The 27,758-nt window shown below is 38.1% G+C and overlaps 1 protein-coding gene across 2 annotated transcripts; it reads left to right on the top strand.

Annotated features, from left to right (window-relative positions):
- Positions 1-109: 109 nt before the first annotated feature.
- Positions 110-23,258, top strand: NOP14 (NOP14 nucleolar protein). Of its 2 annotated transcripts, XM_084204332.1 has the most exons (18): positions 110-596; positions 2,787-2,921; positions 3,699-3,840; positions 4,399-4,544; positions 4,876-5,013; positions 6,180-6,302; positions 7,431-7,562; positions 8,706-9,012; positions 10,289-10,419; positions 10,621-10,706; positions 12,309-12,444; positions 14,314-14,415; positions 15,204-15,357; positions 19,867-20,026; positions 20,359-20,506; positions 21,431-21,549; positions 22,498-22,653; positions 22,996-23,258. In XM_084204332.1, the coding sequence occupies exons 1-18, from the start codon at positions 399-401 to the stop codon at positions 23,093-23,095; spliced, it is 2,613 nt and encodes an 870-aa protein (XP_084060458.1). In that variant the 5' UTR covers positions 110-398; the 3' UTR covers positions 23,096-23,258. The 2 variants fall into 2 exon arrangements, with proteins under 2 accessions (XP_084060458.1, XP_084060459.1); XM_084204333.1 differs by lacking the exon at positions 110-596 and having other exon boundaries at positions 2,788-2,921; positions 4,467-4,544.
- Positions 23,259-27,758: the final 4,500 nt, after the last annotated feature.

Here is a 27,758-nt window from a genome sequence, read left to right as displayed (position 1 = left end):
TGCTGGGATATGTAGTGCGTCAGGCCTTCCCCGGCCGCGTCCCAAAGCGGGCGGGGAGTAGAGCAGTAAATATCGCGGTACTAGGGTAAGGCTCTCGCGAGAGGTGACCGGCTGCCGGTGTGCATGTGGTAGTGCTGGGCACAGCGGGGTGAGGGGTGTGCTGGGGGCGCGCTGCTCTCCCTTCTCCCCCTTCTCCCTCCTCTTCTCCGCTCCACGCCCCTCCGGCTCTCACGGAGCTGTGGCAGAGGGCAGGGGTCAAGCCAAGGGCGAATTCGGGGGGTTTTGCGCCCCCTTGGCGCCATTTTGCTCGCCCCGTTCGCTCCTCCAGTCTTGGCCGCGCACACTGAGGGCCGAGCCGCTGCCTGCCCCCCGCGTCCCCACGGGCAGCCGGAGCGGAGATGGGGAAGGCGGCGAAGCGGAAAAAAAAGGTGTCAGTGCCCTCCACTGCAAGGGGCCCCGTGAAGTCGGCGATGGCCGTGGTCAAGAGCAACCCCTTTGAGGTGAAAGTCAACAGGCAGAAGTTTGACATTCTGGGCAGGAAGACCAAAAATGATGTGGGGCTGCCGGGTGTCTCACGGTCCAAGGCCATCAAGAAGGTAAGAGGACATCCGAAGCAGGGAGGAAGAATGGTATCTTGATGTGGGGAGATGATAAGGCTGGAGCCCTCTCAGGTGGAATAAGCGCCCAGCTCTGTTGCCACAGCAGGAGTGGCTGGTCCCGTCTGAGTGCTCAGGGGGTGATGCAGAGCTCGAGGAATGGCTCCGGCCAATGCAACCCCCAGGGCTCAGTAGTACAGCTCTTCCTTATTGCTTGGTGGGAATGGTTCTCTTCTCAAGTTACCCAGGTCCACAATACAGTGGCACGTGTTGTCGGCGAGTAAGAACTGGACCAGACAGTGTTCATTACGTGGTAGGTTCTGGTCATCCCAGGATGTTCAGCTTCTTGATAATGTTGTAACGTTGATATAGAAGTGAAAGATTGAAAGGGCCCCAAGGTCGGGATACAGTGAGACATGTGTAGCTACAAAGAAACTACTGTTGATATGGAAAACAAATGCGGGTGATTTTTTGTGCACAGGTGGAATAGTCGTGTTGTAGAAGTATGTTGGGATGTAATGATCCATTCCCTGCTGTCATAAGAATGACCATACAGCTTAAGAAGAGTAATTTTTTATCTTCGACCCTTGTACCAATTTCAAAATGCCTCTTTTTCTTTCTCTCTTGCTGTCAGTAACTACCTGATCAAAATCTGTGATGCATAAGAGAGAGTGTGTCATAAATTGCAAATGGGATTCCAGCAGCCTACCTTACTCTTGGGTGAAACACAGGAGTTTTTGGTGGTCTGTCTCTTCACACAAACCAGCAAAGACGTTTAAATCCTGTGTAGGTTAAGTTAAAGCTGAAAAAAGGGCAATTTGAAAGTATGTCCCTGAGATTCTCTGCCACGTTACATACATGCTGTTGTTAAACAAAATTTCAAGCACTTACTGGAAGGGCAATTGCAGTGAAAGCAAAGAGATATTTCGCTTTCATTTAGATGTTACATGTACTGTGAAAAGTGATACATTAAGTGTTTTCTTTTTTACCAACAGGAGAAGTAATCAAATAACTGAGTACAAAAAAAAAGCACAGAAATGCTTTTTGATACCCAATATATTAAGAGCTATTAATGTTCATATACAATGTCTTACCTATAGAGACACATTATACACTAATGTATCATGTTCATATTGTACATTATAAATAGGTACATATTATACATTACAAATATATATAGTGATCCCTGTAAGAAGTAAATAAAAGGTAGAACTGTCACAATATTAGATGAAACCTGAATTTTAGTGTCATTTACAGCAGCATATGAAAATTGTGAATGCTCAGCGAGGCTGCAGAGTAGGAAGGAGTAGGAGTAGGAAACCCAGCCTTTTCCTTTAGTGCAGCACTTTGTGAGCTTTTGATAATATGAATGGCACAGTATCTTTCTGTAAGAATCTGTTAATGTGCTTTAAATAAAAATGGATATTTCTTTAACCTAATTACAGCCAACTTTTTTTTTCTTTAGAAACTATATAATATCTTCAGCATGAAATTATAAATTAGCTTTCAGATTTTGTTACTATTAGTCAATTTTAGAAAACTTCGGGAATGTTGTACGTCACGTTTTAGGATTTGGGGTTTTATTTCATAATAAGATAAATCAGATATTTGTCATTAATTATGTATTGGAAAGTAAACCTGTCTCCTTACCTGTCCCAAAGGTAGAGCACATAGTAAGTTCCTTGTATAGGTGTGATAAGCTTCTTTTTACTGACTTGATGCTTGACTTCCCCATGCTCAACAGTGACACAGGGATGTGTGGATCTACTCGAGGCTCTTATGTCTTAGATTAAATGACCAAAAAAAGTTCAGCTGACTTTTGCTGGCCTTTTTTTGCTTTTTTTAATATGTTATTCTTAGTTTATTAAGATTGAGACATGTCAGAATTCTTCAGTGTAAATGCACAGGTTTTGTATGTGATAAAATAAAGGTGAGATATGGTGTAATACTTTATCTTCACTTGGGTGCTTATAAGACAACTTAATCTGAATGTGTTGTATGAGGTTCCCATCTTTTCTTGTTAATTTTTCCTTTTCTTTCATTGCATTCTGATAAATTATTATTAATTATATGATGGCAATATAAAGATTATTATGTTCATAGGATACTGTGAATGTTTTTTACATTGGCTTTGGAAGTAGTTACTCTCTGTTCTTTCAATTTTATCTCCGTCTGTCTTTTTCCTTCTAGCGCAATCAAACATTGCTGAAAGAATATAAAGAAAGAGAAAAGACAAATGTGTTTAAAGATAAACGTTTTGGTGAGTATAACACCAAAATCACTCCCGAGGAAAAGATGATCAGACGATTCACTCTGGAAAGACAGGTAAATGATAAAAGAAAAGGAAAAAACAAACAAAAGAAAGCCAAACACAAAGCCACAAGGCACACTTGAAGTTTTAGGTTGGGAGTGCCCCCTTAATCGAGGTTTTTGCAGGACAGTGCTTTATTTTTGATTTTATAGGTTTGGAACTTACAAAAAAGGAAATTTGTGTGGGAATAGAATTTTTTCATTAAATCTTTTTGGTTTTGCCAGACAGCTATTTGAAGGAGAGGTTTCTTTGAGCACTGACATCCAAGAAAGCTAGTTATAAGCAGATTCATTGATTAGCTGTTTTTTTTGACTGCTTTGTTTTAGGAGTTAAATTAGGAAAAGGTGGTCACCATCAAGTATATTCAGTAGCTGAGTAGAACTCTGTAACTTGCTGTCATTCTGTAGTGTGATTTGAATGTGCAGTACTATCCTTTCTGCCTCATCATACTCAGTCTCCAGAATTAAGCAGAGTAATTTTTATAGGTTGAAATATGTTTCATTAGGTCTGAAATGCAGTAGTTAAAAATTTATGTTACTGATAATCTTCAGCTTCCCTAGGTTTCCTGGGTTAGTCCATTTGTACATTAGTGTAAGAGACATGACACTCTCTCACTTAAAATGTATTTGAATGAAAATATTGGTCTGACAGTGCTCTTATTCCAGTTAAGTTCCAGCAAAACACTGGAATAAGAATCTCCTCAACTAGTGCTGAAACTAAAGGCTGTGTATTTTGTTGCCTGGGAACTAAAGATCTTTTGATATTTCATTGGTTTGTTTTACTGTTCTTAGCAAAATTATGGAAAGAAGAATATCTATAATCTTAATGAAGATGAGGAATTGACTCACTATGGCCAATCTTTGGCAGAAATTGAAAAACTTAATGATATTGTTGATAGTGACAGTGACACAGAAGAAAGAGGAACGCTTTCAGGTAAGAAGTGCCATCTGGTGTTTCACTGGTAATTTTATTACCGGTAAATGTGTACATCATTTGTTCAATACTGTCTCTCAGTGAGAGAGAATATCATGTTCTTGGTTGGAATGTTTAAACCAGATTTGATTACTTCTTAGTCACACACAGACTAGCTCTCTGGATTTTAGCAGGGGTTAAGTGGGACATACTACTGGCAAGCTTCTTTACTCTGTGAGCTTTTCAGCATAAACAGCTGCTTGGATTTTGAGTCCTTTGGCCAGAATCTAAAGTGTGAGTTTTCTGGTTGCTTTTTTGCATCTTTGGACCTACCTGTTGGATAAATACAGGGAAAAAACATGATCCTACCTCATCCCAAATATCTGTCAGTGTAAATTATGTGTCTGACATAATCTCTTTTAGTATGGCCATTCTAAAGGGATGAGACTAATGCATGATTAGTTCAATAGTCAAAATTGCTCCCATTCTCAAAGAACAGGGATATACTGTCCCAGCAGCAGCACTCTTGCAGTCATGTGTGGATTTGAAAGATTCACATCCTACTTTTTTTTTTCCTAGCTGAACTAACTGCTGCTCACTTTGGAGGGGGTGGAGGCCTCCTTCGTAAAAAAGTATCAAGTGAGCAGCAAGATGAAGAAGAGGAAAAACCTAAGTCTAGGAAAGAACTCATTGAAGAGATGATAGCCAAATCTAAACAGGAAAAGGTGAGTTTTTAGCCCTAAAGTATATATAAATGAGCATAGCAAATAAAGTCTGACTTTGTAGGCACTTTAGATATAACTTGTATATCTGTCATTGTTTTATATCCCTAAATCTCCCCTTCTGTTCAACCTGCTTTCTGAATGCAGCCCTTGCACAATTCAGCGTAGCTCTATTCTTCTTCCACAAAGAATGTTTGGAGCTTCAAAATGTTAAATATTTGAAATAATTCATTTGTTAAATGAATGTTAAACATGTTTTCATTTTAAGTTGTAAATGCTACGTCATATCTATCTGAACATAACTGCTGCATTTGGTTTTGTTTTATTTTTCTAGCAAGAGAGGCAAACCCGGAGAGAAAGTGCCTTAGAACTGACAGAAAAACTTGACAAAGACTGGAAGGAAATCCAAACTCTTATTGCCCGCAAAACCCCAAAGTCAGAGAAGAAGGACAAAGAAGTAGAAAAACCCAAGGTGAGGTTTTAACTAGACTGATTTCTTTGGTTCTAGTAACTTGTAGTTTTGACTTGTAGTGGCTGAACTATAAGGCCAAGTTATCACTTCATTAAACAAAATGTTTGCTGCTATTCACATTGAAGGAGTGCTACAGTTCTAGAACAATCTGAACAGTTGGAGGAATATAGGGATTTGTGTGATTTCTCTGATTTTAATTAGTTAGCTTTTCTTTAATTATCAAGTGAGAGATTGTAGACTGAACAATACTCTTGACTACAGCTTATTTGTAGGACAAATAAATTTTCTTGAAGAATTAAAATTGTTGGGAACACTTATTTTGAGTTCCTTTGATGAAGCAACTAGAACTTGACAATAGACATTTCGTTGTTGAAATTGGGCTCTGTCCCTTTCAAAAAGAGAATGAAAGTAGTTTACTTTTGAATAGATATCATATGGTCTCATGCTTTTTCCTATCATCTGTATTCTGTACTAAGGGAAATAAACTTTTCAATGTAAGGATAGGCATTTGGTTGGGCTTTTTTATTTTTCTTCTAGAAATGTATATTTTCTTGCATAACATCATGAATTTCCATTTATTGTTTGGCAGTAGAATCCAGATTTTATAACATCAGTTAACTTGTTCAGTCTTGCATTAAAACTGATCTCAAAGTACAACAGAAGATACTGGACCAAAAATTCATATTTTGGTGTATTGATTTTTGGGATTAAGTTGCTCCATGGCATGTTGAAGGTCATTGAATAGCAGCATCCCTTTTTATTTTCTTTAAGCTAGACTTCTATATAGTGGAACTAGCAAAGGCTTATCATCATGTGACAGTGTAAAGTGAAATGTAAATTATTAATTTATTAATTCTGGCTGTGTTTTGAGGGTTTCTAAAGTAGTATGTGATCCAGTTATTTTTTAAGATACTTATTAAAAGTTTTTCAGTTGTGAATAACTTAAGTAAGGAAGGAGGAAATTCCAGGAGAATTTCTCTTCAATTATTCTTACCATTCCTTATCTTAATTCTGAGCTGAGAGTGTTTTTGCAGCTTGCTTTGGAAGTAGTCTTTTCCTTTTATCTTACCAGTCTGATTTCTTAGCTGTTAGTCTGGCAGAGGGATGGCTGCAAAGCAGAATAATGAAACTTAAGATAATAAACAATTGCATAAATATTTCTTTAGCCTGATGAATACGATATGATTGTTCGAGAACTTGGATTTGAGATGAAAGCAAAACCTTCAGAAAGGCTGAAGACAGAAGAAGAATTGGCCAAAGAGGAGCAGGCCCGACTCCAGAAGCTTGAGGTATACCATTTATGGTTGGGATTGTTTGGGGCCTGTCTTTTGGGAGTGACTGCTTAAATTCATTCCTTGACCTTAGATTGTAAGTGGCTGTACTAAACTGCAATTAGTCAGAGGGTGAATTCAGGAAATCATCTGTTTGTGTTTGTAATCTGATCTTAAAACAACCAAAAAAACCCCATATGCCTAGTATGTGACTGTGGAGGTTTATGAAATGAGTCAATCTTCCTTCAATAAAAATGTAATGTTACTTTGATTTGCCTTTAAATGTTTTAAATTATTCAGAGTTGAGAGGTGCTCCTAAGTTAGTGGAGTATCATGTTGCACAGCAGTTAAATTAATACACTGGGCAAGTCCTTATTGCTCTCTTCTGTTGTTGCAAGAGCCTTTCAGTGGTAGCATCTGCATAGCTTTCCTTTGCAGAGGGATATGAATGTCTTGGAAATGTTGCATGCTATTTCTGTTACCTGGAGCGCTGAGTCTTAAGGGAAGATGGAAGAATTTGGTAAATGCTTCACTCTTTTTTCTTTCTTTCTTTTTGGTATACTAAGAACACATTTAAGGCTGTAGGGAATTCATTACCTTCAGATTACATCAGAGCAGCTCAGTATCTAATAGCAGAACAGAGAGATACTTTTTTTTCTTTTCTACTCTTAACTGTCTTAGAGTTTGATGCTCAGTCCATGTCCCAAAGTTCTTAGGATGTGGTTGTGTTCACTACAAGCTTGTTACACACACATGAAACAGATAAACACTGTGGAATCCTGAAACACTTTAGAAGCTTTTATTTTCTGGTAATGATGTCCCATTAGCAAAAGAGATAAATTTTAAAATAAGAGGACACAATGCTTCTGGTTAACCCAGTTTTAAAGCCTTTTAAATAAGCTAATCCAATTGACCGTGTGCTCTTACTAGACTGTACTCCCTGCAAAAAAAAAGGTATTCTCAGCTTTTGCTCATAATTTCTCAAGTGGCTGGGTTTTTTCTTTAACCAACTTTTTGAGTAATCCATATTAACTGGTTTTTCCTTATGTTTTCCTAGCTGTAGTATTTGAGAGATCTCTTTTGGTGTGGTTACCTGATTGATGTAAATGTCTCACATCTGTGTGGGGTATTTCTTGTGAAACACAGGCAGATCGATTACGTCGCATGCGTGGAATAGATGAAGAGGCAAATAAAAAGAGACCCAGCCACATGTCAGCTGATGATCTAGCTGATGGCTTTATCCTGGATAAAGATGACAGACGTTTATTGTCTTACAAGGTAAAGTTTAAAATTTATGAATTCTCAGAGCTCTGTAAAGAAGATTAGGAAAAAAAGTTGGCAAGTGAATTCTGTGGAGACATTTAGTTCAACGTCCTGCTCAGAGCAGGGTCAACTATGAAATCACCAGTTTACTCAGATCCAGTCTGTTCTTGGAAAATCTCCAAGAATGGAGGCTGCTCAGAGAGATGTGCACTGGCTGCCCTTACTGTGAGGAAGATTTTTTAATATCCAGGCTAAATGAGCCCAGGTCTGCCTCTCCTCACAGAGCAGGTACCCCAGCCCCCAGTAGTCTTGGTGGCTTTCTACTGAATTTGCTGCAGTTTATCAATACCTGTATTGTATTTGAAGGCTCAAAACTGAATGCTGTGTTCTGTGTGGTCTTACAAGCGTCAAGTCTCCTAACTGTATTCTTGCTATTATAGTAGCCTTCTCTGCCACTGGCCTGCTGGGTTGAAGAGGAGGCTCTTTGGCATTTCTGGTTTTGTTGGGGTATTTTAGTTTGTTGTTTTTTTTTTTTTTTTAATTTTCACTGTATTGATTGAGCTTCCACTGAATTTCAGTCTGAAGATGAGTAGATTTCTGACATGTCTTTGATTAAGATGGCACAGCAACATAACCTTAAAGCTGATACCAGTCACCCTGACTGTGGTGCACATGTGTGCTGATTCTGTCTTCTCATACACAAGTAACAAGGGAACTGCAGTTCTCCCTGAAGGGGACAATACCAATTGGGAATGTGAATTTAAACTGATGATAATAAAATCACATTCGGACCAAATATGTATCTGATATGCTATTCTAACAAATAGAAGGAACGTATTTTTATATGAAGAATGCTCCTGTAAGTGATGTTGAAGTCTTTTTTGTATCATCCTTCTGTGTGGTTTCTTTTGTTCCTCATATACTATCTCTTCTTCCAATTTCTTACACTCCTTTGAAAATACCCTACTTTTTTATATCTATATGTATGTTCTCTCCCTAATATTCTGTATTGTCTGGCACTGCTGGTATTCACTGCCTGGTCAGGGTAGAAAGGCTCAAATTCTCTTGTGGCATTTTTAAGATAGCTTTACATGGTGATTGTGTTGAGGTGCTGCCACTTTATCAGTGTTTTAACTGACTTGTTTTCTCTATGGACAGGATGGAAAAATTAATATTGAAAATGAGGAGGAGAAAGAGGAGGTAGGAGAGGAAGAAGAGGAGGAAGGAGAGGAAGAAGATAGTGAGAATGAAGAAGAAAGTCAGGAAGAATCTGCAAGTGAAGATGAGGAGGATGATGCTGCAGATGGCCACTCTGATCTTGAATCTGATCTTGAGAGTGAAGGAGAAGCTGCAGAGAATAAAGAAGAGAAGAAACACAAGACAAATGAAAATGAATCACAGAATGTGGAGGAATTAGATCCAAAGAGAGAAGCTGCCAAATCAGAGCTTCCCTATACATTTGCTGGTAAGCAAAGGACTGATGCAGAGATCTTTAGCTGTCAGGGGTTTGTAACAACCAGTCAGTTTCTCTGCCCTGTAGGTTTTACATTCATTAATGAAATTTTGCTTCATGGTTGCCTTCTACTATTCAAAGAGCAGCCAGTAACTGCTCTTCTTAGTGAGCCGAGCTAATCGTGCTTGAAGAAGTAGGAACCAGATCTGTTTCATCCCAGAGCAGTTTCTGTGCCTCTGAGCAGCATCAGAATTGGAAGATAAAAACAGGGGAGTAAAATAAAAATACCTGTGCTCCTTTCTTAGGGCAACCATCTTATCCAATCCAAAGTGCTACAGTTTTACCAAAGAGAAGCCAAAACAGTGTTCTGTGATCTATACTTACAGTTTCTCTGGTGTTTGGACTGACATTTTTGTCAGAAGATGCTTGGAGAGACAAGATTCTGAATTTTAATCCCTGTGATGTGACATTGAGTTATTGTAGAGACACTCAGATTTTTACTGGTCTTGGGTCCATGCCTAGATGGGAGGAGGAGACATGTTTCAAGTATTACACAAAACATCCATTCATATTAAGTACATAATTCATCTAACTATTGTCCTAGTGTAGATTTCTCGAACAAAAGTATCTGTTGCAAGATTAAACAACCTTTCAAATAACTTCCTTAAGTGCTTGTGTTTTTCTATCCAAAGAAGATGACTTACTACACAAAGCCTTTTGAATTGCATTGAGGATTTGCTGTAGCCAGAAAGCAGTCATAGTAAAATAACTCAAAAAAACACAATTAGTTAGGATGTCTTCTAGCTTGTTGAATTCTGTAAAAAACTAAATATATGCCAGGGTAGTTGGGTTTTTGGTTTTTTTAAATAGTTTTCTATTTGTGGCCAAATTGTTACTTTTCTTAATGGTCTTCACACAAAAGGTAATTGCATGTAAATTAAACATAAAGGTAAATGTATTATGGTAAATTTTTGATTGAATGTGTGTTTAGGTTTAATTCTGCTTTGTGTCAGCATAGTTGTGCTGCTCAGCATACATGGTAAATAGAGGATGACTTGAGTTTTAAGCATTGAAAAACATGTTATTTTCTGACTTGTGTTCATAGGAATAATGCTATCTATATGCTAACAGATTATTAGTATTTAAAAGTTAATTATTTAAAGCATTTCTGGTGGGTTTTTTTCTGAACAATATAATTTTCAGATTGGAAATTTGTTGCACATTCACTTGAATTAAAGATGTAAAGTTTGAGATTTTTGTGTGGTCAATTTTTGGTTTTGTTTTCTAGTTCCTGAGTCCTTTGAGACATTTAAGTCTTTATTGGCTGGAAGAACAATAGAACAACAGCTTATTATACTGGAGAGGATTCAGAAATGCAATCATCCAAGCCTTGCAGTGGGAAACAAAGCAAAGTTGGAAGTATGTTTTGTTTTATGTTTAAAATAACTTTTAATTCCAGAGTAAGTTTTAATAAGTATTTAGGGAGCAGTATAAAATATACGTGCTTCTGTGTTGTGAGTAACAGTAGAATTAATATGATCATCTTAATTTTCTAAGTCTGTATCATTGTTCAAGAATATGTACAATGAAGAAAAACTAATTTTAACATATTTCTTGCAGAAATTGTTTGGCTTCCTCTTGGAATATATTGGAGAGTTAGCAACCCTGGATTTACCAGAGCTCAGAACAATTGACAAACTGGTCCTGTAAGTATTAAATCCTATGGAGTTTTGCCCCTTCAGGGTTTAAAGAGAAAAGCTACCTATTGTAAAGCATTTAGCTTGTTGCTTGTTTCAAAAATCCTGTTGAACTTGTTGGCAGCTGGTAATTCTTAGACTTTGTTTTGTTTCACGTGTTACTTGATCTATTAATTGTACCAAGAGATTTTCAAAACCTCAGAATGTATTTTTTGATCTGCAAGATGCTCTTTGTGGATAGTGGATAAGTAATACCATATATGCATGAAACTCCTTTCTAGGAGGTTATTTAGACAGCTGTTAAAGGATTTCAAGCTTTGCACTGACGCTGTACAGTTTCTGTTGCAATCTCTGTTTTTTTCCGTGGGCTTTAGTTCTGTGAATTCATTCAGAGAGCTAGATGAAAATGGAATTAAAGTGCTACAGTAAGCTCATATGGAAGTTCCAGCTAAACACTTTGCAGGAAGTTGTCAGTTTGGCATTGTCTTCAAGTACCTGACAGGCAGTTAGGCTGTGAGGAGAGAGCCAAGTTTGTCTCAGAGGTATACAGCAAAGGATGAGAGTCAATGGGCAAGGGCTGCAACAAGGGAAATTGCAATTAGATTTAAAGAAAAAAATCTTCTGAGAAAAGGTACTAATTCAAATTAGTTTCCCAGGGAAGCTGTGATGATGGAGAAAACTTAACAAAGCTATGAGCGACCTGATCCAGCTTTGAAGTTAGCCATGCTCTTACCAGGGGGTTGCCTCAGATGATCTCCAAAGGTCCCTTGCAAACAAAATTGGTCTGTGGTTCCTATTTTGACTTTCCAGAATAGGCAGGTTTCTTTCAAGTTATTTTTGTGTAGTTTTCAGCATTTTTTTTAATTTCCTGCTAAAGTCAGTAAGTTTTTCAAAATCTGTTTTGTGTAGTATTAGCATTCATTGCTCTGTTGCATTCATCAGGAAGAGCTCTGACCCACTGATACTGTCACAGATGGTTTCTACCAAAGGGTAAATGCGTTTTGATTGTCTATTAGAACTGGGATATATTAATATCTCTGCAGACAAATTTCACTGAAAAAATGCTGGGAGACCAAACAGATTCGGGCTCCAGACTGCATATGCCTGTAGGCACTAAACGTAGGCCAGGAGCTGATCTAATTTGGTGTTTGGGGATTTTTCCCTTGTTTGCAGTAATAAATTTGCTAACGACATTGCTGCCTTACATGTTGTTTAATATTGCCTAAGAGTGTTTAGAATAGTGGGCTGTCTAGTGTAAGCCAGCATACTTCACTGAAGTAATATCTAAAGTTAGGAGATTCAGAAGGATTCATCATAACCATAGCAAATTATTTAAGAGTGTATTTTAAAGTTTAAAATTAATTTTCATCTAAGATTTAGGAACCTACAACTCAGGGATTCTCAGAAGGCCAAATGAAAAATACATGTCTCTGTAAACTAAAGTATTGCAATAATAATTTATATTCTAAAAAAGGAACATTTGTTTCAGGCAATTTGTTATTGTTACAATACAGATGGAACCCAAGAAATCTTCCTATGGGTGCTTAAAAATCAATTTTTTATTTACATCAGTGGCATAACTTGATTATGACTTAAATTTCTTGTTAATAGGCCATTGTACAATCTTTGCCAGATGTTTCCTGAGGCAGCCAGTGACAGTATCAGGTTTATCCTTCGAGACGCTGCACACGATCTGGAAGAAGTAATTGAAGTCAAAGGCCGTGCAACGTTTCCAGGCTTAGACACGGTAACAAATCCACATTGCTGGGATAATCTCTTTGCTTTAGTAAGAATGGTAATAAGTGCAAAATGACATTATGTAGTGAATTATCAGCATCTATGACTTTCTAGGCTTTTCGATATTTTAAATTGCCTTTCTGGAGATAAGTTGTAACAAAAACCCCCGCAACAACAAAAACACCCCACCCCTAAGAAACAAACAATACATACACACATTGTTCAGAATAGAAGTATGACTATGGAATTAATAAGGGGAAAGATCTTAAAATTATCTCTCCAGTCTTCATAGCAGAACACTATTTGTTTTCCTGATGAAACTTAAATTGGTAGTTTTAGGAAGAAGTGATGTTATCAGTTACATTGTGACTTCTTTAATTGTGTAAAGTACAAATGTTTAAAAAATGTGCTCCATAGTAGTGCGATATCTCTGCAATATCTTTTGGGTTAAAAAAACAAAACCAAAAAACACCCAACCAAAACAAAACCCAAACAAAAAGCCAACTAAGAGAATATTATTATGGATCTAAAATTACAACATTTCTTAGTACTTTATATATTATAATTGTCAAATTATAATTGTCAAATTAGTGACTTGGAAAGAATTTCTTTCCTTGTTGTATTGGTAATAGCCCATTTTCACTTGCCATGTTAAACGTGAACAGATTCCTTTTACAGTGTCTAAGTAAATGGCTGTTGGAGAATTCAAGAAGGGAGCATAGGAATATGAGTATTTTTAAATTGTAGTGAAGTTTCAAAGACAAACCATAAATCTAATTCAGAGGGAGCTACTTGTTTTCTATCAGCTTGATGAATTGCTGCTGCCTAATGGAATAATTAGACTATTGAAGGAAAATGGACTGAAGCCTTGGTTCTTACAGCTTGGAAGATATACTGAGTTGTTTTGAAGAGTATTCAGGATACTTGGGTTTTGCAGGAAATGTATTGTCAAGAGCTTTTAACTTTATTTTTAATTTGTCACTGTCACTCTTAGAACACGAGTCACAGTTCTGGCTTTCATTCCCGTTGCTGGACTTTGCCAGGTTGCAGGCCATCATTATCTTTTAAAGTAGAATTATATCACTTTGTAGTCTCAAAGCACTTGTTTGAATGACTATTCCATAGATCAGCTGTCTTAGTAGGCTTTTCATATGCCTTCTGTTATCTTTGCCTGCAATTCAGAGTATTTAGTAATCAAAACACTTCAGGAGAGTATTTGTTCAGTCAAGGAGGAACAGAGAGGAAGCAATGAAACTCTACTTCCATCTGCTTTACTGTGCAAATATCCACTTAAATCATTCTCATAACTACCTTGCAGCTAATGCTTAATTTCCATATGATCTTGATAGGTCACTCAAGTCCCCTTCAATAAAAGTGTACCTTATCACTGCTTAGTTCTTTTGGCTGCAACTATTTGTTGGTGTGTGCCAGTGCCTGAGGACTCTGGTCACTTCGTTGTCTGTGTTGAGGACTGGTTGAAAGGTGTCACAGGTCCTGTGTGGCCACTTGCTCCTGAGTTTGTGTTGTGAGAGTATGTGACTGTGATGGGCTGAAGGGGATCAGATGGGGTTCTCATGGAGTGTAAAGGGGGTTGGGAGGCAGACTTCCTTCTTAGTTGTTCTTTCAGGTCCCTCAATCCAATATTAGACCTGTAATGGATGTCTCATAATTGATATTCCTTTTTCTCATCTAGCTTCAACAGTTGTCTCAATAAATGAGTTGTGTATATCATACCAGATTTCTCAAAATTTTGTATATTGTAGTATTTTTGACTACTGTGTAGCAGTTATTCATTCAAAAGTTACATATGTATGAAGTCAAGATCGTGGGAATAATGTCTTAACTATATTTTGCCTTATTCTGTTTTATTTGCAATCAGCTTATTTATTTGAAAATTGTATCTCTACTGTTTCCAACTTCTGACTTCTGGCACCCAGTTGTAACACCTGCTTTTATGTACATGAGTCAGCTACTTACTAAGGTATGTCTGTGATGTTGTACCTCAGGATTATATTTTACATACACTATTTCTTCCTCAGACTTCCAATATGTATGTTAGTATTAATGTATATAGTGGAAATGTACTTGCAAAGGCAGCTCTGTATTTGGTATAGCCACAGATAGTAATTGGAAAAAAGGGTGAAGAGGAGAACACCCTTGCAGGCTATAGTCCAACTCACAAAACCATATCTCTTCAATTTTTCAAGCTGTCACAAAGTAATTCCTTCTATGGTAAATTACATGGGACTAATGGAACAGACTGAATACAATCTGAAGTCATTCATTAGTGGTTTCTTTTCCATATATTGCATTTCTTCATACTTGAGAGGTTATTTACTTAAAAATTGGCAGTATTTGTTTTCCTTGAAAATGTACCTAATGCAGTACATTGAGTTAAAATATGTCCTTATTTTTCTATCCTAATATCCTGTTTATATGTTTCGAAAGTCTTGAGCTAATTGCTCAATTGCTGCCAAGTTGCTCAGAGCCTTCTATTTCACTGATCCATTTCTGAAGGATTTATTGTTTGTGGTTTAGCACCTTCTAGTGGCTAAATGAGTTCTGATAGACCTGTTACTCAGTTCTGCAGATACTCTTCAGTTGAGGACCAGGGAAAGTCAGTGTGGTTCTCATCAAAGATCTAAGGCTGTAATTTTATAGACTTCAAATGCTTACAATGTAGTTAATAATTCCTCTTTTTGGAAGATTCTGTATTTGTGATGTATAGACTTTTAACTAGGAATATTTTGTTCTTTTTATTTCTTTTAGTGTCGCATTACAACATTGCAAGATGTTATTAAAGGGTTGTTTATATGCTGCTTGTTCCTGGAATATGTATCTCTCTCCAGAAGATTTGTACCAGAACTCATCAATTTCCTTCTTGGAGTACTTCACATCTCTCTACCCAAAAGCCAGGCCCAGGGTGAGTTTGTGTTGAATAAATGAATATTTCATTTAGAGTCCATTTTAGTATGGGGGTTCATCTTTTAAATAATCATCTTTTTTTAATGAGAATATTTCACAGTGATTTCATTGGTTTTGAACAAAAGGCGAAAATCATCTGCAAGTTCAGCCAAACACAACCTTGATTCTTGGGCATCTAGTTATGAACTAGATCCTCTCGTGTTGTTGGCAGGAAGGAAAGGACTGAAGTTATTAAAGGAAATGAACTCATGTTGGCCACAGTGCAGTATTTTTGCAGTGTTGTCATTCTAAACAGACTGTGAGATTGCACTGTGTTCTGAAATTCAGAGTTCCTAATGGATTCCTGATGAGTACCCTGTAAACTCATAGTGAGGCAGCAGCTCATGCTGCAGATACCCTTAATCTTCAGCTAATAGCCATATCACCTAAATGAGAGAAGTATATCACAAAGCTGGTGTTTTTCCTTATTTGACTTGGATTTGTAGTACTGTAATAGAGGGCAGCAATCCCCACAAGCAGGATTAGTAAAATAAGTGTGCAAATTGCTAAGTTTACACAGACAACAGGGATAACAAAATTATCTTTTCAGTGTGATCCCTATGTTAGCAATTTTTTTTTTATTTTGCCAGTCTCTCTTCAGTTTTTGGGTTTTTTTTCTTTTATTACTTTCTGTCTTCAAAATTGTTCTGGTTTTGGAGCTCTTTTTGTTGACCAGTTCAGTGACAAGAATTTGCTTTTGAGGAGTTTTTCAGAGCATAGTAATTAATTCATGTGTTAATATTTCTGTCTGGGAACAGCATGCAGGAGGAGACTCTGCAGGCAGGATATTACCAAGTGAAAATTGGAATTATTTAATAAACTCACAAGATATCTGGGATTTAGTGAACTACACACTATGTATTAGTATGCTTATACCTCTTGATAAGATCCTTAAGAGTCTGTTCTCTAAATAGTCATCAGTCTGGTGAGGAAGGTTTAGCTTCTGTCAGTATTCCAGTACTTTAGTAGGCAGCTCCTTTCCTTTCCTTTCAGGACTCTTTTGCCTTTCCATGCTGCCCTTTTTTTTTTTTTTTTTTTAAGTTTTGAGCTACTACTGTTGCCTTTTTTCAACAAACCTATCACTGCAGTTTCACCTTTATTATATGGCATGGCTGTACTCCACAGACATCTCCCTAGCTGCTTCTCACGGCTTAGCAGTTTCCTCTGAAGTGTGAGCCAAGGTTACACAGCTGGGCTGCATCAGAGCTAAACCCTGGATTCTCAGAACACCAACAGCTGAACCCTTAGAAGGAGGTGGGAAGAGGTTACGGAGTGGGTGGGTTACGTAGTACTAAAAGTATTCTCTCCTTTGTGTATATTAGGAATATTTGATCTGTAGAGAGTTTTGGTAAAGTTAAAATACAGGACTCTGCAAAATTAGATAAGATACTTGAAAAATTTTTAGTGGTAATCATTGATCAATTGTTAAGTTGTTTAAAATATTTCTTTGTATTTCTGTTAATGATTTTGTACGAGTTAAATTTGCATGGTGTTGGTTTCTGTTAGCAGTGAGGAAAACCTCAGTAAAAGATACTTAAGAGGCCCAGTGTTCTCTTTGAGAACTTTCCAGTCAGTGTTGATGTTTTGAAGTTCCCAAGGTATCCAATTGTGTTTTTAAATATTCATGGTGGAAGTTTTTCTGGTAGTTGTGATGGTTAAGCTATCAACAGAGAATATTTTAAGATAAGTAGACTTGGAGCTCTGGAATGTTGATGCACTGTCACACCAAAAAAATTCTCAGGGTTCAGTTTTAACATTAAGTACAGTCAGCAAATAAACTCCTAATGTTTTCATTTTATTATCTTGATCCATAAATTTCTCACATGAGAAAGATATATGGAATGTAGCTTCATAAGAGACTGAAATACAGTCTGATTTAGAGTAAAAACTATTACCTTAAAAAAGAAAAGCTGTAGGTGGAGGGAGTGGGAAGGAGTTGTCATGGTTGATAGCTTTAGCTAATTGAATTGTTAATGAGATCTGCTATCCTCTCACAAGTAAAGCAGATAATAAAACTCACATATCTTAGTTCCTGATCTTGCATAAGCCTGCGTGTGTCATGATCTCTTACAACTTTGGGTCTCAAACCTTAAAAACCTTTATTTAAATCTACTGTCTTCTGGCCTGTCTTTGAAGAGCCATGTACAGGTTGTAGAATATGTAAATAATCTGGACTTAAAGTTTGAAAGTTTTGAAGTCAATTCCACTGCAAGCTTGCAGAACATAAGGAAAACAAACAGGGGAAAAAGACCCCCAAGGTCCAGCACAGAGAATGCTAATTATTTTGTCCCTTAGCCAAGAAATTCCTCAGATGCTTCTTTCATGTTGCTGTATAAGTAGTTTCACAGATCAGTGATGTGTGCATAGGGATTCTTTAGTGTTTTCCATATGCCCTGCTCCAGTATATATTCTGTGTTCCATGCTCCTCCTGTTTTAAAGCCCCTCAGCTGGAGTGGGAGAGGGTTTTACAGTGTGTCTGAGGGCCCCTGCTGTGGGCTCACAGGAGAGGCTCTGTGGCTGCAGCTGTGGAGCAGCTCTCCCTGCTCCAGCTCACTGTGCCTCATGACCACCTTCTGGCCAAAGCCTTCTGCTTGTGACCCCATGGGAAATCCTGTACCTGCCCTGTCCTCTTAAGCATATCCAGTGCTCCATCCTGGACCAAACCTGCAGTTTAACTGTGCATCCTGTTTCCCACAGGGCAAATGTGTACCTACATGTCTTAACTTTCCCCATCCACAGAATGAGTCAAAGAATCACAGAAGGGTTTGAGTTGAAAGGGACCTCAAAGGCCATCTAATTCTAACCCCCCTGCCATGGGCAGGGATACCTTCCACTAGACCAGGTTGCTCAAAGCCTTATCCAATCTGGTCTTGAATACTTTCAAGGCTGGGGCATCCACAACTTCTTTGGGTACCCTGTAGTTCAGCGTCTCACCACTCTCATAGTGAACAGTTTCTTCTTTTTATCTAGTGTAAATCTACCCTCTGTCAGTTTAAAACTGTTACTCTCATCACTACACTTTCTGATAAAGAGTTCCTCCCCATCTTTCCTGTAGGCCTCATTTAAATACTGGAAGGTTGCTGTAAGGTCTCCTCAGGGCCTTATCTTCTCTAGGCTGAATAACCTCAGCTCCCTCAAATGAGAAGTGTTCTGGTCATCTTCATGACCCTCCTCTGGATGCTCTTGAGCCAGGTCTGTGTTCTTCTCTGGGGACCTCAGAGCTCAACACATTCCTTCAAGTGGGATCTTGTGATAGTGGAGGAGATTCCCTTCCCTCAACCTGCTGAGCTTTTGTTGGCTTTCTGGGCTGCAGGGGCACATTGTCAGCTCACAATTCAGGTTCTCATTCACCAATACCCTCAGTCCTCTGCAAAGCTGCTCTTAATCCACTCATATTGCCCAGTCTGTATGCATGTGTAGGATTGCTCCTACTCACATGCAGGACCTCCCAGTTTGTCTTACTGAACTTTAGGAGGTTCACATGGCCCCACCTCTGAAGCCAGGGTCCCTCGGGATGGCATCCTCTTCCACGCCACTCGCCTTGCTGTCACCTGCAGGCTTGCTGAGGCTGCACTCAGTCCTATTGTCTGTGTGTTCCAGCCAGGATGTTCAGTAACTCTGGTCCTAGGACAGACCCCTGATGGACCCTATTCATAACTGATCTCCATCCAGACATGGAGCCATTGGCCACAATTGTGGCTGTGACCATCCAGATGATAGCCTATCTACTGAGTCATGCACCTGTCAAATTCATGCCTCTCCAGTTTAGAGACGAGGATGTTTATCAGGACAGTCTCAAATGCTTTGTACAAATCCAGGTATATAATATCAGTTGTTCTTTCCTTACCCACCAGTTCTGTAATCCTGTCATAGAAGGCAACCAAACCTGTCAGGCACAACTTGCCCTTAATGAAGCCATGTTGCCTGTCACTGAGCACCTCTGTGTTTTGCATGTGTTTTGTCGTGGTTTCCTGGAGGATCTGCTCCACAATCTTACTAGGCACAGAGATGAGGCTGATCAACTTGTAGTTTGCTGGATCTCTTCTCTTTCCTGTTTTAAAAATGAGGATCATTTTTCCCTTTTTCCAGTTACTGGGAACTACAGCTTTTCAAGTATGTTAGTTGTTTAGGAGCTTTATCTTGCCAGTTCCCTCAGGACCCTCAGATGCCTAAGGTCCCAGGGAGCTGAGCACATTCAGGTTCTTTAGTCTCAAGCCTGACCTTCTGTAGTGGACAGTACTTGGTTGTCCCAGTCCCTGCCTTTGGATTCTGTGACTTGGGCAGTGTGACTAGAGTACTAACCTATGTCCCTGTACTCCAGTGTTTTCCAATGTTTTCCAATGTTTTAGAAAAATTTGATACAGAAGACAGAAGTGTTTTTAAAGGTAAAAATGTAAAATGAGTTGGCTGTTTTTCTTCAGAGTGTAGAAGTGATCTTGTTTAATGACTGTTGTTCTTGCTTTTTTAGGCTATACTGTAGTGCATCCATTTACACCAGTGGGGAAAAACCTAGAATTGCTATTGGTGTGTGATAAGGACGATCTGAACAGTTGGGAGAAGCAAAATGTGCCATTGAGTATTGTGACTAGATTAAAGGAAACCAGCAAAACAGAGATAAATCATACCAGGTATGTAAGAAGTGCAGAACAGAAAAAATACCAGATCATCTGTTGTGTCATGTCAGTGACAGTGCTCTTAAGAACTAAAACAATATTAGTGGATAGTTCTGGTGTGTTCAGTGCACTGACATAAAGATTTGTTGCTGATGGTATTCTTTTGGTATTTGCTTAGGAGAGAGGAATTTTTAGACTGAATTGACAACTATTTCCAATTGTAACTGGTTCTGCCAGGCAATCTTAATGGATTCTGCTAACAGTCCAAATTTAATTAATTAAGTTGATTTTATTTGAAAATCCACTGTAGTTTTTGTATGTGAAATTAACTTTTTGTGCATTAACAGGTTATCATGTCTAGCCCTGTGTTTTGATCTTATTAAAAAATGTGCAGCTCTCTATGAATCTTTGCCATCATTCCATGAAATAATGCATCCTGTCAGAATACTCCTTACACAACATATCCCAGTTAATGAATATCCTGAAAAAATGCAGGTATGTATTCCTCAGGATTTAAATAATCTATATGTTTGATTTATTAATAAATTCAGTGATCTTCATCTGTGCATAAACACAAAAAAAACCCAAGTAGAAGCATTAATTTTTTCGAGCTTCAGGCATTTTGATATTCCTGTGGAAAAAACAAAAGAACAGGGAATATTTAGAAAAGGTATTTTTCCATTCTATATGTTGTCTTGCCTATCTAAATGAAGAGAACAACACTTGGCTTGTAATAATGTAGCATTCCATGAGTCACATAATTTGTAAGAGTAATAGGGACATCTCGTTGCTCTCGTATTTTTGTAGTGAATCTGTAAGACCTTGGTAAAATAAATACATAATACATTACCAAACTGGGGAGGTCAAACTTATAACTGTGTAGGTAAAATGAACATAAATATGCCTGGTCAGTACCTTACCTAGGACAGTTGCTGTTTTTCTAGAAATGGGATTCAGTTTTTTAATCTGTCTCTTCTGAATGTAGCAAAATCATCTTTTCCCCAAAGAAGCATCGTAAAATGTCCTTAGAGAACAAAGTTTTATTACTCAGATGAAGTCAAATGGCCTATTTTTTGCCATCAAAAAAAAAAAAAAAACTGGTCATTGTTAAAATTACCATGAAAGGAAGAGTCTGAGTTTAACTGCCTTTAGTCTGGCTTCTTCCTCTGTTAGGTAAAACTACCAGCAGGCAGGCCTTTCTTATTGTTCATGATACCATTTTAATAGACTTCCAAAGGCTTTTAAGAATTATCCAACTTGGATTACAGCATGTCAGTGTTAGCAATGTCCTAATGAGTAGCTGTGACTTAACCCAGGAAAAAGAATACATGGGGAGAGCATTACTGTTGATTCAGTTTACAATAGCTTTTGATTTATGGTGGCTTTGATATGCTTTTACAATTTGTTCTGCATTTTCAGGAATGGTATCACAGTGCTCTGAAAGAGCTGGAGAACAAAGTAAAACACTATACCCCACTGATATGTGAGAAAAAGAAGCCAGTGCCATTGAAACAGTATACTCCTAAAATTGTGAAAGTGTAAGTAAAGAACAGTGGATGCAAAAGAAAGGTGCATTTAAACCTTAACATTTGTAGCAAGCTAGAATGGATTTGGAAACCAGGACACAAAACAACTGTTTTTCTGCTAGATTTTGTGTATAATTCACAAGGGGACATCCACTTGTGTGGTAGGGAGGGAAAGGAAAAAAAAAGGGAAGAAATTTTAAGAACAAATATATAGGAAAAATAGCACTGAAAGTCAACTCTTGCCCATATAATGAATTGTAAATTAACAAATTTCAAGATGATTAGATTGTTATTAGCCGGTCAGGTGCTTTACTGAATGTTCTGTCAGGCACTCAAGTCAGAAGAATAAGAGTGAGTAGTTCATAATGTATATGAAATACATGATGCTAAAAGATGGGTGGTGAAAAACACTAATTTAGTTTTGTAGATAGTAGAACAGTGTTCTAATTTGGGAAATCTGCTTTATATTGGCTGCTGATTTATTTAGCCATATTGGTTATCTGCAGGGGCACAAAGTGTCTACTTTTATTTATTCTAATAATTGAAGAGGAGAGCTTTGCACTGCTGTACACACTTATCCCCAAGAAAGTGATCAGACTTCTTCTGTAAAATGCATCTGCTGAGGAGGTCTGCAAAAATTTAAGATGTGTGGGGCAGTTCCATCTTTCTCCAGATGTCTTCCATTCTTCTTCTAGTGTAGATTTTTTTAGTCTGTTCTAAGTGCAGGCTGCATATGGGGAATTGAAGTGTGGTCATTGGCATGATGATCAAGTGCAGTTAGAAGGTCTGGTGAGTGTTTTTCCAGTGTGCTCATTGGGCAACTTCTTATTTTGCAACTTATCCATATAATATGCAGGAATTAAAATACTGAGTTAGTTTTCATACAAAACCTCTCCTTATAAATATGAAAAAGTTGTGGGTTTAAGGTGTTCTGTGCTCACACATACGTTCTTATTTCAGCTTAGAGTTTGGAAGGAAACAGGCAGGCAGCAAAAAGGAGCAAGAAAGGAAGCAGCTGATCCAGAGGCATAAACGTGAACTTAAAGGAGCCATTCGTGAGATTCGGAAAGATAACCAATACCTGGCTAGAATGCAGCTCTCAGAAATCATGGAGAGGTAAAGTAGCCTTTGTTGCAGCACCACTTTGGGGGTTGTTCTGCCATTTCTTCACTGTGTGCCAGGACTGATATTAATGATCAACCAAACTAAACTTAAATAAAATGGGACAATTTGAGGAAAAGCAAACATTTTCAATAAGGATCATTTAAAGTGTTTTCAACTTTGTGGTTTCATTTCTCTAGTTTAAGAGGATGCAAAATGTTTTCATTTAAATGATGTGTTGGTGAAATTAAAGAATTGTGGGACTTTTTATGAATTAATAATTATTCTCTAAGTGTACTTATTTTCCCTAATATAATCTTTCTGAAATATTTTATATGTTGATTGTTTGTTTTACAGAGATGCAGCCAGAAAAAGAAAAGTGAAAGAGCTTCTTGGTAGCCTTGCTACACAGGAAGGTGAATGGAAAGCAATGAAAAGGAAAAAATGGAAGAATTAACTGGGAGGGACTATCTACAGCGGGAAGCTTACTGCCATATAAAACACCCCTACATGGCTTTTCAACAGATTTTAATTGCATTTTTTGGATGCATTCCTTTTGAGGAGAAAACATCATTGGATCTGTTTGAAAAAATGAACCAGCTTATTAGGAAAATCCACAACTTTTCATAAGGAAAATAAAAATAACACTTTTGTATGTGGCATGCTTCTGTTTTATTTTAATGAGAACATTTGGACGAATAATCAAAATTCTAAATCTAAAACCTGATCACACACACCTAACTTGAACTACACACACACAAATTCTACATCAAAAACCTTCTGTTACTTCAAGATGGTGACAGGTCAGTAGTGAGGTTCCATTTCAGGGCTAGTTCTCTTCAGCAGCTTCATCAAGGACTTGGACATGGAACTCGAAGCTACACTGAGTAATTTTGCTGAAGACACTGAACTGGGAGGAGCTGCTGACTCCCTCAGAGGCAGAGAGGCCCTGCAGGGAGATTTTGACAGTCACCAACCATGTGAAGTTCAACGAGGGCAAGTGCTGGATTCTGCATCTGGGATGGAGCTGCCCTGGATGTACAGACAGACTGGGGAATGAGAGGCTGGAGAGCAGTGCCAGGGAAAGGGGCCTGGGGCTCCTGGGCAGTGGAAAGCTGAAGGTGAGCCAGCAGTGCCCTGGCAGCCAGGAGGGACATCCCTGTCCTGGGGACATCAGGGCCAGCATGGAGGGATTGTCCTGCTCTGCTCGGGGCTGGGGCAGCCTCACCTCGAGTGCTGGATATAAAAGCTACAAGAGTGCCCAAGGGAGGGCAGCAGAGGTGATGAAGGGCCTTCAGGGGAGGTCATGTGAGGAGTGGCTGAGGGCACTTGGTCTGTTCAGCCTGGAGAAGAGGAGAACAAGGAGACACCCCACTGCAGTTACACCTTCCTTGTGAGGGGAGGGGAAGGGGAGGGGCAGGCACTTCTCTTCAGACACCACTTTTCTCTGTGGTGACAGTGACAGGACTCAGGGAACAGCCTGAAGTTGTGTCAGGGGTAGTTTGAATATTAGGAAAAGGTTCATCTGAAACATCCCCCCTAGGAAGTGGTCACAGCACAAAGCCTGACAGAGTTCAAGAAATTCTTGGGCATGTGGTATGACTCTCGGGGATGGTCCTGGTAGGACATTTTATCATCTCTTTTTAACATTGAATAGTTGCAGGCAGCTCTCATAATGATAATATAATTTAAACAGTAACATTTTAATTAGTCTGTGCATCAGGTCATGCTAAATTGTGTATTGAGTAAAGGTATCAACTCTTTAAGTAGAAGTCCTTTGTTAAAGCTGTACATCTATTCATCTTTTCAGTAAATTTTGAGCACAGCTCTGAAATTCTTAACAATCTAAGGTGATTAATTAGAATTCCTCATTGTATTCAAAACTGTCTGACTTAAGGGAACAGTGATATACTTAAATTTCTTCCACTTAATTTATCATGTATGTCTAATCACTGATAACTGCCCAGCATGACTTTGAAAAACATCTGTTCTTCAAACAGAGCCAGTAGATACTTCTAACACTTTCTTTTTATACTGTATTTGCAAAGAAACATTGCAATGGGACAAAGAGCATAACAATTACTGATGGGTGCTAATCTAAACTAGGTTTACTGGTCAGGTATTCACTTAATATTTGGTAAATTCAGTGATAGTTGTTATGCACTGAACAAGTTTGTAATGTTTCCATGAAAAACTGTTAGGAAGATAAAATTCGCTTTTATATTAACTTTTCAATTTCATTCTGAAAGACTTACATATAAACTATAAAATAAGACCTGTATTAAGAATGAACTAAAGGCCGTGGTTCTTTACAAAATCAAACACCCTAAACTCCCTCAGTTTTCAAACACTGTTCCTAGATCTGATCTGTGTTTTGGCCAACAGGTACCTGAGGCATTGTAATGCTCTACCTACTGTTCATGAAGAAAAACTTTCATGCTGTCAGCTAATCTGATTTAACAGGTAGGCTTGGTCGTTTTGGACCGGCTTAGAATGTTTTCTTTGTTCTGTTTTCTGGGGTTTTTGATTTGATGTTTGCTTTCTGGGAGTTTTTTTGGGATGTGGGTTTTTTTGGTGGGGTTTTTTTGGTTGGTTGGTTTGAAGGGTTTTTATAAATTAAACTTATAATGAAAGCAAAACTAAAACTAGGAAGGGGTGAGTTGAAACACAGCCTTTACATTTAGTCTCCAATGACAAAACAGTCTTAGTTAGGCAAGTCTTGTTCCTTAAAAGAAAAAAACACTTTATTGAAGGAAAAGGCTTTTATTAACTGTCAGTGTAACTGGTAATGCAAGTAATATGTAATTATCATCGGCTTTTTTTGGTTTGGAAAAGCACTTCTGTTAAGTGTTGAAATAGGCAAGATACTAAGTATGTGTAGGGAAGATACTTGTCTCATGCAAAAACTAGTAAGATTCCTATGTTTGAAATCCACTCATGCTCTAAAAAAAAAAAAAAAAATTTCAGTTAGCTTTGCTGATTTTGGAAGAGTTATCTTCTGAAATCTCAAAGGGATCTCAGAAGATTAGTATACCTTCTGTTTTATTTCCATTTGGCACAGTAGGAATTGTTTTCTTTAAAACAAAATCTTTTTAAGTCAAGAACTTGAGAGTGAAATAATGAAGAAGGAGCTAACTTCCTATTTTATGCTATAAATCAGTACCTTCAGCTTGGAGTTTTAGTCACAGTCTATACAGCACAAATAAACTGTTAAAAAGTACTATTATTTATTTATCTGACTTTAGCAGTAGCTTCAGAGGTTTTGTCCAGCAGGGTATTAGAATCACAGAGGAGCTGACAGAGGCACTTTGATCCTGATTTTTGATACCACTTGCAGCTGCTTTTTGTTCCTCAGTAAGGGAAGTAGAGAAAGAGGGTAGAGACACAATGATAATGTTTCTGGGACAGGACATTTTCTGGGACAAGAGAATGTTCATCAGCATCACAAGATATTCCTGTTCAAAGATGAAGGATGAGGAAACCTCAGCTGATAGACTTCCGCAACTGTTTTGGAATGTCAGACTGAAAGTAGTTCTGTTTGAAATCTTGTTGAATGAGAATCACTGTATTATACACTTTTACAAATCATATTGTCAATTTTTAAAGTCAGATTTAATATTGCAAACCTGGGACTAACTGTGATGCTTAACACACAGTATTTTACAAGAGTAGCAAAGTAAGACTACATAATCCTCCCTCAGCTTTATAGTCAGTCTGGTTTGACACTTTTGCCATTGCTCAGTACCACAGCAGCTGGCCAGTGTTGCTGCTCTGATGTGATAGAAAGTCTGGTCATTTGGACTACAAAGGGCTTGAACATGTTTGAGTGCTGGCAGACCCTCTCTCATAGAGCTTCTTGAACACCATCACACTTACCAGGCACTGTCTTGTCTCTCTGTTTCTTTTAACCCAGGACTTGTCATAACAGGCCTTTTGACACATCAGTTATCAATTGTAAATCTGTATTTAATTACCCCAAAAAAGAAACCATTCTGTAACTAGAATCAATTCATCACACACAAAAAAGGAAAATTACCATTTTTCCTTTAGTTTCAGGTAGCTTATCTATTAACATCAGCTGTCCCAGACAATAGCTACCTTGAATATGAATATTGTAAAGAATAGAGTGAGAACAACACTGTTCAGCTAAAAACTGTATAAATTACCTTTTTTATGACAGCATGAAAAGCTTCCTCAGGAGTTTGTCTTTTGGTTGTCAGCTGGAAGCTAGTAAGCAGTTTGGTATTTTCAGTTGTGCCTTGCAGAAGTCACCATCTACCATGGTGTGTCCCTGCTCTGTGTAAGGCTTCCCCTCTGACCACCAGATTTCTGCTGACCGGGACACTGAGGCTGCTCCTGAGCTTGACAGGAGCACTTTGGCTGCTGGGCTGAGGTTGGTGTCAGCCACAGGAATTGGTGGGACTTCTTTCCTCTTCATGGGCCTTTTGGGCATTTGGAAAAGTCAAACAGAAGCTCTGACAAAACATTTGGCAGCTTTATCATCACTCGGGGACTGTGAGGTGTTACATATTCAGGGGGTCAAAAGCATTCTATGAATGTGCTCCTTGTGGTCTTCCAGGTGTGTCTCCTAAGCTAAACAGGTATATTTCAGTCCTAAATGTATTGGCTGTGGAGTCTTACTTAGTTAAAAGACTGGTTTCTGTAAGGGTTTGGTTTGGGGGAAGCTTGGGGTTGGGTTTTTTTCTTCTTCAGTCAATTAGGTCTGGAGCGGAAAACTAAAATCTTTCATGCAGCCCAAACACTGAGTCTAAAAAAATTATGAAGATGCTGTATAGCATTAAATACTTCAAAATATTGACATTAGGGCTAACACTGCTTTTTGGCAATAGAGCAGGGAAGTAAAAGAGTAAATGAGGCATTACTTCAGTAAAAAAAACAAGGCTGATATAAGCAAAAGGCCAATGTTAATAAATGTATTCTAGGAACCAAATTTAAGTTATTATCTGTCAGATGTGCAAGATTTTAGACTGGAAAGGAGTGAGTAATGACCTATCAATTTCTAGAAACAGTGTAATGTATTTACATGCAGGATTGTATGACATGGTTGACTGCAGTAACACAACTGGGCTCAGTGATCTGCAAAAACTTTAGGCCAGTAG

Source organism: Fringilla coelebs (assembly GCF_963513975.1).
Source record: "Fringilla coelebs genome assembly, chromosome: 4".
NCBI classification, from domain to species: domain Eukaryota; kingdom Metazoa; phylum Chordata; class Aves; order Passeriformes; family Fringillidae; genus Fringilla; species Fringilla coelebs.
Note: the sequence above shows the minus strand (reverse complement) of the source record. Positions and strands in the feature narration are given on the sequence as shown.

What these genes read in the sequence shown, in the direction of transcription:
- NOP14 (XM_084204332.1), top strand. Translation starts at nt 399, where the DNA reads ATGGGGAAGGCGGCGAAGCGGAAAAAAAAGGTGTCAGTGCCCTCCACT. An exon ending in AGAAAGAGGAACGCTTTCAG is followed by an intron (nt 3,841 to 4,398) that starts GTAAGAAGTGCC and finishes TTTTTTTCCTAG; the next exon opens with CTGAACTAACTGCTGCTCAC. An exon ending in GACGTTTATTGTCTTACAAG is followed by an intron (nt 7,563 to 8,705) that starts GTAAAGTTTAAA and finishes CTCTATGGACAG; the next exon opens with GATGGAAAAATTAATATTGA.